The sequence below is a fragment of the Pecten maximus genome, unplaced genomic scaffold (genome assembly GCF_902652985.1).
Source record: "Pecten maximus unplaced genomic scaffold, xPecMax1.1, whole genome shotgun sequence".
In the NCBI taxonomy this organism is placed as follows: Eukaryota; Metazoa; Mollusca; class Bivalvia; order Pectinida; family Pectinidae; genus Pecten; species Pecten maximus.
This window is the reverse complement of record NW_022979523.1, coordinates 379,310-393,206: the sequence shown is the minus strand read 5'-3', so window position 1 is coordinate 393,206 and position 13,897 is coordinate 379,310. Positions and strand designations below refer to the sequence as shown.

The window sequence follows — 13,897 nt, the reverse complement described above, 5'->3', positions numbered from 1 at the left end:
CTACCAAGTTTGTTCAAATGAATGACCTTGACCTTCATTCAAGGTCACAGGGGTCAAAAAGGCTAAAATCTTCAAACGACTTCTTCTCAATAACCAAGAGTCCCAGGGAGTTGATATTGGGTCTGTAGCATGCTGGGGTGAAGGGCTACCAAGTTTGTTCAAATGAATGACCTTGACTTTCATTCAAGGTCACAGGGGTCAAAAAGGCTAAAACCTTAAAACGACTTCTTCTCAATAACCAAGAGTCCCAGGGAGTTGATATTGGGTCTGTAGCATGCTTGGGTAAAGGGCTACCAAGTTTGTTCAAATGAATGACCTTGACCTTCATTCAAGGTCACAAGATCAGAAAGGCTAAAATCTTTAAACGACTTCTTCTCAATAACCAAGAGTCCCAGAGACCTAATATTTGGCCTGTAGCATGCTGGGGTGAAGGGCTCCCAAGTTTGTTCAAATGAATGACCTTGACTTTCATTCAAGGTCACTGGAGTCAAAAAGGCTAAAATCTTTAAACGACTTCTTCTCAATAACCAAGAGTCCCAGGGAGTTGATATTGGGTCTGTAGCATGCTGGGGTAAAGGGCTACCAATTTTGTTCAAATGAATGACCTTGACCTTCATTCAAGGTCACAGGGGTCAAAAAGGCTAAAATGTTTAAACAACTTCTTCTCAATAACCAAGAGTCCCAGGGAGTTGATATTGGGTCTGTAGCATGCTGGGGTGAAGGGCTACCAAGTTTGTTCAAATGAATGACCTTGACCTTCATTCAAGGTCACAGGGGTCAAAAAGGCTAAAATCTTCAAACGACTTCTTCTCAATAACCAACAGTCTCAGGGAGTTGATATTGGGTCTGTAGCATGCTGGGATGAAGGGCTACCTAGTTTGTTCAAATGAATGGCCTTGACCTTCATTCAAGGTCACAGGGGTCAAAAAGGCTAAAATCTTTAAACAACTTTTTCTCGATAACCAACAGTCCCAGAGACCTAATATTTGGCCTGTAGCATGCTGGGGTAAAGGGCTACCAAGTTTGTTCAAATGAATGACCTTGACTTTCATTCAAGGTCACAGGAGTCAAAAAGGCTAAAATCTTTAAACAACTTCTTCTCAATAACCAAGAGTCCCAGGGAGTTGATATTGGGTCTGTAGCATGCTGGGGTGAAGGGCTACCAAGGTTGTTCAACTGAATGACCTTGACCTTCATTCAAGGTCACAGGGGTCAAAAAGGCTAAAATCTTTAAACAACTTCTTCTCAATAACCAAGAGTCCCAGGGAGTTGATATTGGGTCTGTAGCATGCTGGGGTGAAGGGCTACCAAGTTTGTTCAAATGAATGACCTTGACCTTCATTCAAGGTCACAGGGGTCAAATATGCTAAAAAAAATTAGACGACTTCTTCTAAATAGCCAAAAAAACCAGGGAGTTGATATTGGGTCTGTAGCATGCTGGGGTGAAGGGCTACCAAGTTTGTTCAAATGAATGACCTTGACCTTCATTCAAGGTCACAGGAGTCAAAAAGGCTAAAATCTTTAAACGACTTCTTCTCAATAACCAAGAGTCCCAGGGAGTTGATATTGGGTCTGTAGCATGCTGGGGTGAAGGGCTACCAAGTTTGTTCAAATGAATGACCTTGACTTTCATTCAAGGTCACAGGGGTCAAATATGCTAAAAAAAATTAGACGACTTCTTCTAAATAGCCAAAAAAACCAGGGAGTTGATATTGGGTCTGTAGCATGCTGGGGTGAAGGGCTACCAAGTTTGTTCAAATGAATGACCTTGACCTTCATTCAAGGTCACAGGAGTCAAAAAGGCTAAAATCTTTAAACGACTTCTTCTCAATAACCAAGAGTCCCAGGGAGTTGATATTGGGTCTGTAGCATGCTGGGGTGAAGGGCTACCAACTTTGTTCAAATGAATGACCTTGACCTTCATTCAAGGTCACAGGAGTCAAAAAGGCTAAAATCTTTAAACGACTTCTTTTCAATAACCAAGAGTCCCAGGGAGTGAGTCTGTAGCATGCTGGGGTGAAGGGCTACCAAGTTTGTTCAAATGAATGACCTTGACTTTCATTCAAGGTCACAGGGGTCAAAAAGGCTAAAATCTTTAAACGACTTCTTCTCAATAACCAAGAGTCCCAGGGAGTTGATATTGGGTCTGTAGCATGCTTGGGTAAAGGGCTACCAAGTTTGTTCAAATGAATGACCTTGACCTTCATTCAAGGTCACAGGAGTCAAAAAGGCTAAAATCTTTAAACGACTTCTTCTCAATAACCAAGAGTCCCAGAGACCTAATATTTGGCCTGTAGCATGCTGGGGTGAAGGGCTCCCAAGTTTGTTCAAATGAATGACCTTGAATGAAGGTCAAGGTCACTGGAGTCAAAAAGGCTAAAATCTTTAAACGACTTCTTCTCAATAACCAAGAGCCCCAGGGAGTTGATATTGGGTCTGTAGCATGCTGGGGTAAAGGGCTACAAATTTTGTTCAAATGAATGACCTTGACCTTCATTCAAGGTCACAGGGGTCAAAAAGGCTAAAATGTTTAAACAACTTCTTCTCAATAACCAAGAGTCCCAGGGAGTTGATATTGGGTCTGTAGCATGCTGGGGTGAAGGGCTACCAAGTTTGTTCAAATGAATGACCTTGACCTTCATTCAAGGTCACAGGGGTCAAAAAGGCTAAAATCTTCAAACGACTTCTTCTCAATAACCAACAGTCTCAGGGAGTTGATATTGGGTCTGTAGCATGCTGGGATGAAGGGCTACCTAGTTTGTTCAAATGAATGGCCTTGATCTTCATTCAAGGTCACAGGGGTCAAAAAGGCTAAAATCTTTAAACAACTTTTTCTCGATAACCAACAGTCCCAGAGACCTAATATTTGGCCTGTAGCATGCTGGGGTAAAGGGCTACCAATTTTGTTCAAATGAATGACCTTGACTTTCATTCAAGGTCACAGGAGTCAAAAAGGCTAAAATCTTTAAACAACTTCTTCTCAATAACCAAGAGTCCCAGGGAGTTGATATTAGGTCTGTAGCATGCTGGGGTTAAGGGCTACCAAGGTTGTTCAACTGAATGACCTTGACCTTCATTCAAGGTCACAGGGGTCAAAAAGGCTAAAATCTTTAAACAACTTCTTCTCAATAACAAAGAGTCCCAGGGAGTTGATATTGGGTCTGTAGCATGCTGGGGTGAAGGGCTACCAAGTTTGTTCAAATGAATGACCTTGACCTTCATTCAAGGTCACAGGGGTCAAAAAGGCTAAAATCTTCAAACGACTTCTTCTCAATAACCAAGAGTCTCAGGGAGTTGATATTGGGTCTGCAGCATGCTGGGATGAAGGGCTACCTAGTTTTGTTCAAATGAATGGCCTTGACCTTCATTCAAGGTCACAGGGGTCAAAAAGGCTAAAATCTTTAAACAACATCTTCTCAATAACCAAGAGTCCCAGGGAGTTGATATTGGGTCTGTAGCATGCTGGGGTGAAGGGCTACCAAGTTTGTTCAAATGAATGGCCTTGACCTTCATTCAAGGTCACAGGGGTCAAAAAGGCTAAAATCTTTAAACAACTTTTTCTCGATAACCAACAGTCCCAGAGACCTAATATTTGGCCTGTAGCATGCTGGGGTAAAGGGCTACCAAGTTTGTTCAAATGAATGACCTTGACTTTCATTCAAGGTCACAGGAGTCAAAAAGGCTAAAATCTTTAAACAACTTCTTCTCAATAACCTAGAGTCCCAGGGAGTTGATATTGGGTCTGTAGCATGCTGGGGTAAAGAACTACCAAGGTTGTTCAACTGAATGACCTTGACCTTCATTCAAGGTCACAGGGGTCAAAAAGGCTAAAATCTTTAAACAACTTCTTCTCAATAACCAAGAGTCCCAGGGACTTGATATTGGGTCTGTAGCATGCTGGGGTGAAGGGCTACCAACTTTGTTCAAATGAATGACCTTGACCTTCATTCAAGGTCACAGGGGTCAAAAAGGCTAAAATCTTTAAACAACATCTTCTCAATAACCAAGAGTCCCAGGGAGTTGATATTGGGTCTGTAGCATGCTGGGGTGAAGGGCTACCAAGTTTGTTCAAATGAATGACCTTGACTTTCATTCAAGGTCACAGGGGTCAAAAGGCTAAAATCTTTAAACAACTTCTTCTCAATAACCAAGAGTCCCAGGGAGTTGATATTGGGTCTGTAGCATGCTGCGGTAAAGAGCTACCAAGTTTGTTCAAATGAATGACCATGACTCACATTCAAGGTCACGTCGATCAAGTATGCTTAAATCTTTAAATTTACTTTTAGTGAAAAGCCAAAGTGCAGAGAGACATTATATTGGTCCTGTAGCATGCTTTCAAATAACTGCAGGATCCATATATGAAAAGATCACTGCATTGCAGGTGAGCGATTTGGGCCCATTGGGCCCTTGTTTCGTGTTTTTCGTTAAATCTGAAGCAAATTTAAACGAGTTTTGTGAAACAGAGTATACTTTTTCTGATAATTTCAATGGAAATGGACAATAATTTATCTTTGCGATGTTATCGAACATTAAACGATTGTAGTGATGGATTGCATTTTGTTTTAAAATAAAAAACAACAACTCTAGATTACACAACCTGTCATAGACTACCATGCATAATTATAATTCGACTACCTTACTGTATATGAATTATCAGAAAAATTGTTAATGGAAGGGAAATATTGTAATTGATGTTTTCCTCTGGTTCTGTTCAGTTGACAAGTTCAGGGCGTACCTACGATCATATACTGATGGTAGAACGGACTACATTAATGCCGTGTCAGTGCCAGTAAGTAATAAGTATATAATGTAGCATTTGTATCACTTTGTTGAAATGGATTGGTTAGTATGTGTGTGTTATGTATGGCTTGTAAATGAATCAGAATGGCAAACAACTTGCTTGTATCGTTAAAAAGAGATTTTATAGGTGAGCAGTTCAACGGATTACGGGTGATATTTCAGATCAAATATATTGTGTTAACTAATTATATCGTACTTGGTCACCTTTCCCTTCCATTCAATGATATGACGGAAGATATGCATTACGCAACTATAAGCGAATTTCCATGGTGATACAAATAAATGCCCTGCAGGTAGGGCGTAAGAATTGCACATGCTGCCCTATTGCATGATCGTAAGAGGCGACTAAATTTGGGATCTTATCTTTTCTCTTCTTTCTGAACAACTTTCTTCTTCCTAATGTCTCTCTTGACATTGCCTCACTTTTGGCTTTTAGTTGAGCGTTCGCCCCTGTCAGGAAGGCTTTGTGTTCTGTCCCCTGGCCGAGACATACCAGAATCATTAAAAATTGTAGTTGCTCCTCCTACTTAGCGCTCAGCATTTTGGGAGTGGGACGACTGGATCGCCCGTTGTCAGTATAATGTGACCGGGTGGGGTGTCCTGCTGGGTGTACCTTTCAGTGAGGTAGCACTATAAATCGGCAAAAGATCCGGCCTACCACAAGGAGACTTAACACAAACATACGACAGCCTCCCAAAACACATACGCACTCACCACACGCATGCATTTCGCACGCACGGCAGGCCGTCCTAAAATGACCTTAGCTGTTGATAGGACATTAAACAAATAAAACCAAACCAAACCAAATGATTCAAAGAAAAAAGATGTGCTGTGAGATTATTTAGAGAAGTTGTGAAAGAATCAATCTTAACGTTAATATCCTTCATACTTAAGTCCTGAAGTATTTTATGTTGGGTCTACCTCTATGATTACTTCATTTAATGTCTGACAGTATTACTCCATGAAACCAGTACACATACCTAGTAATCACTCCTACATTGTTTCCCACATGTAATCAACCTTTCATTTAAATGATAACAATTATTTCGTTTTCTTTTGACCTAGTCCTATACATCCAAAACTGGGTACATCGTCACACAGACTCCTCTGGAAGACACCGTAGTGGATCTTTTGATGATGATAATGGACCACAGCTGTCAAACAATTGTCATCATCGAGCCGGACGACATTGTAAGTGTATTGCCATACAATTGTAACGCAACGAATAAGCTCGAGGTGCAGTTTATTTGAAAAACTGTATTTTCATCTGTTCATATTGGTATCATAGAATAATTTCAAACTGCAGGCTAGTGGCAGTGGTTTATCATTAACATTACGTAATTCCATATTGAATTAGCAACCATTTCATTTGAACGTTTCAAAATTACAACTAGAAACATATATATTCTTACAAAGTACCTTTTAAATATAAAATTAATATGGGGCTAATTTATTATACTGACATAGACTCAAGATTCTATTTGTCACATGAATGCATAGACCTGACAAATTATTGAATACCGTCAAAATCAGTTTTCATTACGACATGTGTATTTCGATATAGACGGTAAAGACTTTCCTTGATTACATCAACGTTACAGCCTGTGACATTATTTGTTCGTGACGTCACAGTGGAGCAACACATGGTTTTATGAGATGGGCCTGCCATACTCCATTTTCGTTGTGATGAAACAAAAACAAATATTGTCTGGCATCTGTTTAAAGAAATGAACACTGTAAAATAGTTATTAAAAAGTCTTGTATTGCCTGACACATATTGATACATGACGATATCGGAATATATTCCATTCTACCTATCTTAGGACTGGCTTCCAGGGGAAGGTGAAAACAAATCCATCGGGGATTTTACGTTGGAACACAAAGGAAAGTCTTCAACAATAGCAAATGTCGATTTGCTAGAAATCGCAATAGGAAACGCGGTAAGATGGATGTTTTGTAGTATCTGAAGTTTTGATGTGTCATGTTGAATTCTGATCTAAAGATTCTGGCTTAACATCTACTGTCTTAAATACTGATAAATGAATATGTTTACTTTTCTGATATGAAGGAGTCTGAAAAGGCAGAGCCTGCGGAAAAGACACTTTTACTTTTTAACAACATGTTGTGCCCCCTCCCCCTCCCCAGTTGAAAATCCCCATACATATGATATCGCAGTCTGCAATCTTTCGTTATATCAATTATTCATTGCATGCAAATAAGATATCTTTCCTAAATGGAATTGCCTCCTTTCAGGAAAATAGCTTCAATACCACTGTTAAAGTGTTCCATGTGACTGGATGGGGTAGAGAATCATCAGTCCCCAAGGATTCGTCCATGTTGCTTCACCTACTGGAACTTATTGACAGCAGACGCAAATCGGACGATACCAAGACAACAATAGTCATGTGTCGGTATGTAGTTTACCTTCATATTTATCTATAATATACTTTTGTTAGACGTTATTAAATACTACTTGATATTGACGGTTGTTGAGGATATGGAGGACAGGCATTAAGCTTTTGAGTCTGTGCTAATATCATTCATGCTCTTTTGATGTTTCAGTGATGGCTATTCTCAGAGTGGGCTGTTCTGTTGTATCAGTAATGCAAGAGACCAAATGAAGAGTGACGAAGAAGTAGATATCTTTCAGATTTCACGTCAGCTGCTTATGCGACGTCCAGCATTTGTGATTAATTTTGTACGTATATTGACATACCACTACTCCAAGAAAAATACTTTCATGGCGGTCCTGATTGCATTTGGAATCGGCTTCCTGTTTAATATTTCTATCAAACTGAGTATAAGAGTCTTATCTTACCGGGAGACTCCATCCTCCCCTATGCTTTCTTGGTGGTTTTCTCAATTGAGGCATATAATCAACATTTGTTCTTGACTGGATGACGCGGAATATTTTCTTATTTTGTATTTTCCAGCCTTAGCTTAGCTGGTCTGGAAGAGTAATTTCCCTTTCCCATCATTTTCTTATGCGATTATAATGGTCGTACTGTGTGTATCCTATGCATTTTCGATTAGTATGAAATTATTTCAAATTCAGGAAAAGTACCAATACTGCTACAACGTGATCAAAGACTATCTGGATACCACCGACGTGTACATTAACTGATTAATGAGTACCTGGATACCACTGACATGTACACGAACTCATTAATGAGTACCTGGATACCACGGATGTGTACATTGACTGATAAATGAGTACATGGAAACCACTAATGTGTACATGAACTGATTAATGAGTACCGGGATACCACCGACGTGTACATGAACTGATTAATGAGTACCTGGATACCACGGATGTGTACATTGACTGATAAATGAGTACCTGGAAACCACTAATGTGTACATGAACTGATTAATGGGTACCTGGATACCACTGACGTGTACATGAACTGATTAATGAGTACTTGGATACCGCCGACGTATACATGAACTGATTAATGAATACATGGATACCATCGCCGTGTACTGGAAAACATGTATTTTAAAAATAGTTTAAGGAAAGTTCTTAAATATATTGCTTTCGCTTTATTAGTTTACCGAAGAATCATACTCTAGAATTGTTTCCGTAGTAAACAGCGATATGTTACAGCTGTATTAAGTTTTAACAATGAAGTGAAAAGGCGGAATCCGTAGTAAACAGCGCCTGGGGTGAATGAGCCAAAATAAAACACACCAAAATCTCACGAAAACGATCATCGGAACAATATCCCGCGTCTCGATCAATTGATTAACTTGTTCACAAAGCGACGACTGTTTTCCTGTGCAACCAGGTGAGACGAAATACAAGACTTTCGTAGCTTAATGAACAATTATATCAATTACATAAATACAGGTAAGTGTCAAAATTTAACACACATGATGGTAAACGCCAAAATTTGATACACCAATACTAAACCACTCTACGACGCCAAAATATCCCGAAGTATACACATTTTGACCCTGATTGATCCCTCGACCTGATGGTTAGAGCTAACTGAAATATGTAGGTAACTGTTCAGGCCATGGATCTCTTGTTAACTTGTAAATTACAATTAATAAAATTTATATTTCTTTATGTTTTTATTGTCTGTTCCTTTATTCAAATTTCGACGTGCATTTCCTGCAATAAGGATACCGGCAGCTCATCATCTATGCACTTTCATGGTTTATTGAAAACATTGTAATATATATCAATATATGTTGCTTGTCATTCGCTGTATAAATAGGATCGAAAGTAAAAGTTGATGGACGACGCACGAGTGATCACAGATCATATGAACTGAATAGTCAACTAAAACAAACAGCAAATACACGTTATTTTATATTTGAGTTCTGTATCTAGTGACACTGACACATGTATATCATATGAGAAAATATTAATAGTACCGGGTATAGCTTCTATGTAATGATGTTATGTAATAGAAGCTTTTAATATATAGTTACTTCAGACAAAACTACTTCAAAATCGAAGTGTGTATTAATCAAATTTAATCCATACAATTCAAAACATTCAAATAAATATTTATACTCCCCAAAATTATAACTTGCTTCAAGATATGTCGGTTGCTGGGTTTGAATATGTCCTCTTGTACGATTTAGTGTAATTTGCTTGTTTTTTGTTGGGTTTTTTTGTCGACAACTGATTAGATTCCTCTCATTCATCCTTCATCCTGTACAGGTCTGCAGACCTGTTGTAATATGAAATTCTGGTAACTAAGTATACTAGTACACGGAATAGGCTGTTAGAATATCAGTAAACTTATCTACAATATTCCCTCACAAAACTCCGTTTTATTTAATATATTCAAATAATTTGTACAGTGTACAACGTGTAAAATTCTCTTTTAAAATTGATATTGCGCGAGAAATGTGATTTTGTTTGAAAGTTGAAAATAAGTAGGTTAGTAATATACGATAGACGAAAAAAGGAATAAAAAAATATTTAAATGGCAGAACAATTGTTGTCATTACGATCATTACAATGACAATAAAACACTTAAAGGTACATTACCTTAATTTTGTTAACGAACGACATATAGGCAAACATGGAATATTAAAACATATTTCTTCCTTTTAGATATATCAGACTACTTTATAAGGAGCTGCCTCACTTTATTATAAGAAATTTTCAAAGTATGTATGGGGGGGGGGGGGGGGGGGGGGGGGGGGGGAATTAAAGTATTGTAACAAACATGCCCTATCTCAAATGTGATCTCCGACAGTTATATAATGGGTATTATAATGGTACAATTTAAACGCTAATTAATATCACTATATACAGTTAGATATTATATATTATAATGTTACTATAATATTCGTTTTGTAATTTAGTACGTTTCATAATAACAGTAGCGTTTTAAATTTAAAGCAGGGATATCAATCATTGTCAAATCACCAGACTTGAAGAGCAAGGTAAATATCAAGTAATGATATTGACTATCTAGAGTGCAAGATAAACATTTTTTAAAGCAAACCTACTGGAAACAGACGTGTACCCGCTGTAAGCTTGTATTACAGGGTATTATTAGGTTCACATACATGTAGGTGTTGTGTTAAATCGCTGTTTCAGACATGTTTGTATAGTCATAGCAAAATGCATCTTGTCCAAACCTCTATTTGATCTTAATCCTTTAACAATTTCCATGTTACTTCCTTGTTAGTGCGGAGTCGTCATTAAAATCAGAAATGGCGACGAGGAATATATTGTTAAGAAAAGGTGTGATCATGGTCCTGTTCTTCATATTTAATACAGCTTCATCTGAAAATAAGTACTTACGAGTAATATATAAACTGAAATTAGGAGATGGCTGTCTATATTATGTACATGTAGATAGTTATAAACTTCCTGACTAGAGAAAGAAGAAAACATAAATAATTATAAAAAAAATATATGAAATAGGTGACATAAGAATATACACAATAATGTAACTCCAACTCACTCGATTCTATAACACATTACACACAAAAATTTATATATCCTACTTAATTGATGAGTTATCGTTTTTCTCTTTAACTCGAAGTTTATTTATCCTGCGTAACCGTGTTATGACACAGTCTTTTCCTCAAGTCGCACGACACTTTTGTTGTTAGTTCCAGTCCGTTTCAATGGTTTTCATATGTAAAGCACTGTACCGGTAGTGTTTTTTTTAGGTTATCTTGCCTCCTAAAGTCTCATCACTGTTACATAGGACGAAGGACTTTCAGACTCATCAAGGTAATCTACAAGGTGACGTAGTTCATATGTACTACAAAGCCTTCATATATTCTCGTTGACCAGAGACATATATAGAGAGATTGGCAGCTCTCTATTTGCCCTTATGTCTACGTGGTGGCCCCTGACCTTCCCACAATCCTTTGCGGTCGCTCGGTTCAGTCTTCTCCTGACGCCATATTGGAGAAAACTTGAAAACCAGACACATAATCATCGATAATTTCTATTTGAAATCATCACCAAGATCCAATGATGTGCTTTAATTTTATTAATATCAAAGTGCAGAAGTGTCATCAATATGAAATATATCACAATTTGCTGTCAAAGTGTTTGTATTTTGAGTATGGAAGTCAAGTACACCACAGGGAAGATCGGCGGGAATCTTCAATTTTCGAAAATACGGATAAATGACAACAATGTGCATGATAAACAAGACCATATTCCATAAGTATGATAGTTTTTGGATAATGTAGTAACTTTTGTAGTGGCCTAAATAAAACGATGTGCTTTTTGTGTGCGTTTTAAATTGACAATGTTTTGTTCTGACGTAATGACGGCGTAATTACAAAACTAGGTCATGTCGAATAGGACCCAATTGATTTTCGAAAAAACGGATAAATGACAACAGTGTGCATAATCATTTGAAGATACCTCTAACTATTTAACATTCTGATAAAGTACACAATGACATATAGCATTAGCATTTTACATGTTTTCTGAGCAAACAGCTCTTCAAGCATACAACTTCTCCAATCTAATTAAAATATAGATGGTCATTCTCACTATGTCAGCCTATAGCTACATGAACATCTAACAACATCCCATAAGGGGTCACGTCAGGGTGACCTTTTGGATTAGCCAATCAAATGACTACTTCCAGAATCTTGGAAGTGAATTCTATATGTCCGAATTAGCATGACTACAGTGCATAGCTTGTATAATCTGTCAATGATATCGACATGATGCCAATTCGCCCTGAGAGTGAAATACACACATCTCAGAGGTCATCAGAACGTGACCCCTTATGGGATGTTAGATGTTCATGTAACGTAGTGATAATGACCATCTATATTTTAATTATATTGCAACTTCTCACAACACAGTTCTTGAGCACAGAGCTTCTAAGAACCCGGTCCTTTAGCAGAACTTCCACGCACACAACTTCTGAAAACAATTTAATTGGAAGGTGAATGCATCGAGGCCAACTGATTGGATATTCAGGCGAGAGAAGCTTCCAAAATTTTATGTGTGGGCTTGGCAATATATGTAGATATCATATATATAAAAAAAAAGTAGTTTCTTTCTAACCTGTTTTTGTCTGGGGGAGTTAATTAAGTGTGTATTTTGATGTAAATTTAAGTGAAGTTTTGGTGCCGAATCCAATACAAGATGGTATCTTCAATATAAAAACAGTTCAAATTGGTAGAATTTTCAAACATTGTATTTATAGGTTTCCGAGATGACATTCTTTATGATTATAGCTAGTGGACCAGTGTTGAAAACTCCATTTAAGCAGAACAGTGGTAAACGTTAACATTATCGTCTATGGGGAATCATTTAATCAGGACAGTGGTAAACGTTAACATTATCGTCTATGGGGAATCCGTGGTTCATATAATAATGCATTGCTTTGTATACAGCTTCCACGTGCATGGCAAACTAGACTGTCCTTCAATGGTGGTTACTTGAGGGTATGCTAAGCTATTGAAGCAACCGGCTCTCCCTGCATTTTAGGGGCACTATGCCTCTTGATTGTAGAATGAGAAGTCTGGTGACTGTCTTCTGTTGAAATGGCTGAACATACAGGTTAACGTAACAGGGAAACATGCTTTACGCTACAGTGACATTACTTTGGGTTTGCGATTAGACCCACAGGTAATATAGTGCAAACATACCTGTCGAAATCAAACCCTTGTATACAATTTAATCATTATATTTGATTGACTACACATATCATTATATACAGAGGTATGATGACTTTAAGATAATCACCGTATACAGTTAGATGCTATGCAAGATACTGGTACAATCCAAATGCACATTGAACATATCTAAACACAGATCAGAGAACAGAATGTCATAGACAGACAGGCCTGAACAATTAGGGCAATGTAATACAACTTCATTATTAAAGATAGGATGTGGTTTTTTATGTTGGAGTTATATTCAAAATACATGTAGTCGTTTTTTATCATGGTGATTTTCATAAGAACACTTGATTTTTAAAGTCAAATCTGAAATTAAACAAGAGGCCCATGGGCCTTAACGGTCATTTGAGATTTGAAATATTTCAGTTAATTTAATTGACCATTTTTGGCCCCGCCCATAAGCCCCTAGGGGTCAGTCAGGGCCAACATGTACATATTATCAAACATTCATCCCATGCTGAAAATGTTAACCAAGTTAGAATGAATTCCAATAGAAATCAAATAAATCAGTCAAAAATATAAACTATAGTAAAATTTACCCACTCCCCAGGGGCAAACTTGAGACCCCAGGGTCATGAAATTCACAATTTTAGTAAAGCACCTTAAGACCCTTCCAACTATAAAGAGTATTTGATTCCACCTTATTTTGGTCTTGAGAAGATTTTTGAAATTTCAGTCAATTTGGCCCTTTTTAGCCCCCCCCATTACCCCCGGGGGTCAGTCAGGGCCAACATGTGCATGCCATGAAACTGTCATCCCATGCTGACAATGTTTACCAAATTAGAATGAATTCCAATACAAATCAAACAAATAAAAGTCAAAAAATGTGATTTCCCTATATAAACTATAGTAAAGTTTACTCCCTCCCCAGGGGCAAACGTAAGACCCCTGGGTCATGAAATTTACAATTTTGGTAAAGCACCTTAAGACCCTTCCATCTATGAAGAGTGTTTGATTCCAC

General features: G+C 37.8%; 1 protein-coding gene across 1 annotated transcript in view; it reads left to right on the top strand.

Annotated features, from left to right (window-relative positions):
• LOC117318799 (receptor-type tyrosine-protein phosphatase kappa-like) overlaps positions 1-8,870 on the top strand; it is a 30,426-nt gene extending 21,556 nt beyond the window's left edge. Inside the window, exons 9-14 of the mRNA XM_033873754.1 lie at positions 4,716-4,789; positions 5,866-5,991; positions 6,624-6,740; positions 7,054-7,211; positions 7,363-7,498; positions 7,856-8,870. Of these exons, the coding sequence (XP_033729645.1) occupies positions 4,716-4,789; positions 5,866-5,991; positions 6,624-6,740; positions 7,054-7,211; positions 7,363-7,498; positions 7,856-7,924 (680 nt within the window). The 3' untranslated portion in view covers positions 7,925-8,870. The remainder of the gene's footprint in view (positions 1-4,715; positions 4,790-5,865; positions 5,992-6,623; positions 6,741-7,053; positions 7,212-7,362; positions 7,499-7,855) is intronic.
• The last annotated feature ends 5,027 nt before the right edge of the window (positions 8,871-13,897 follow it).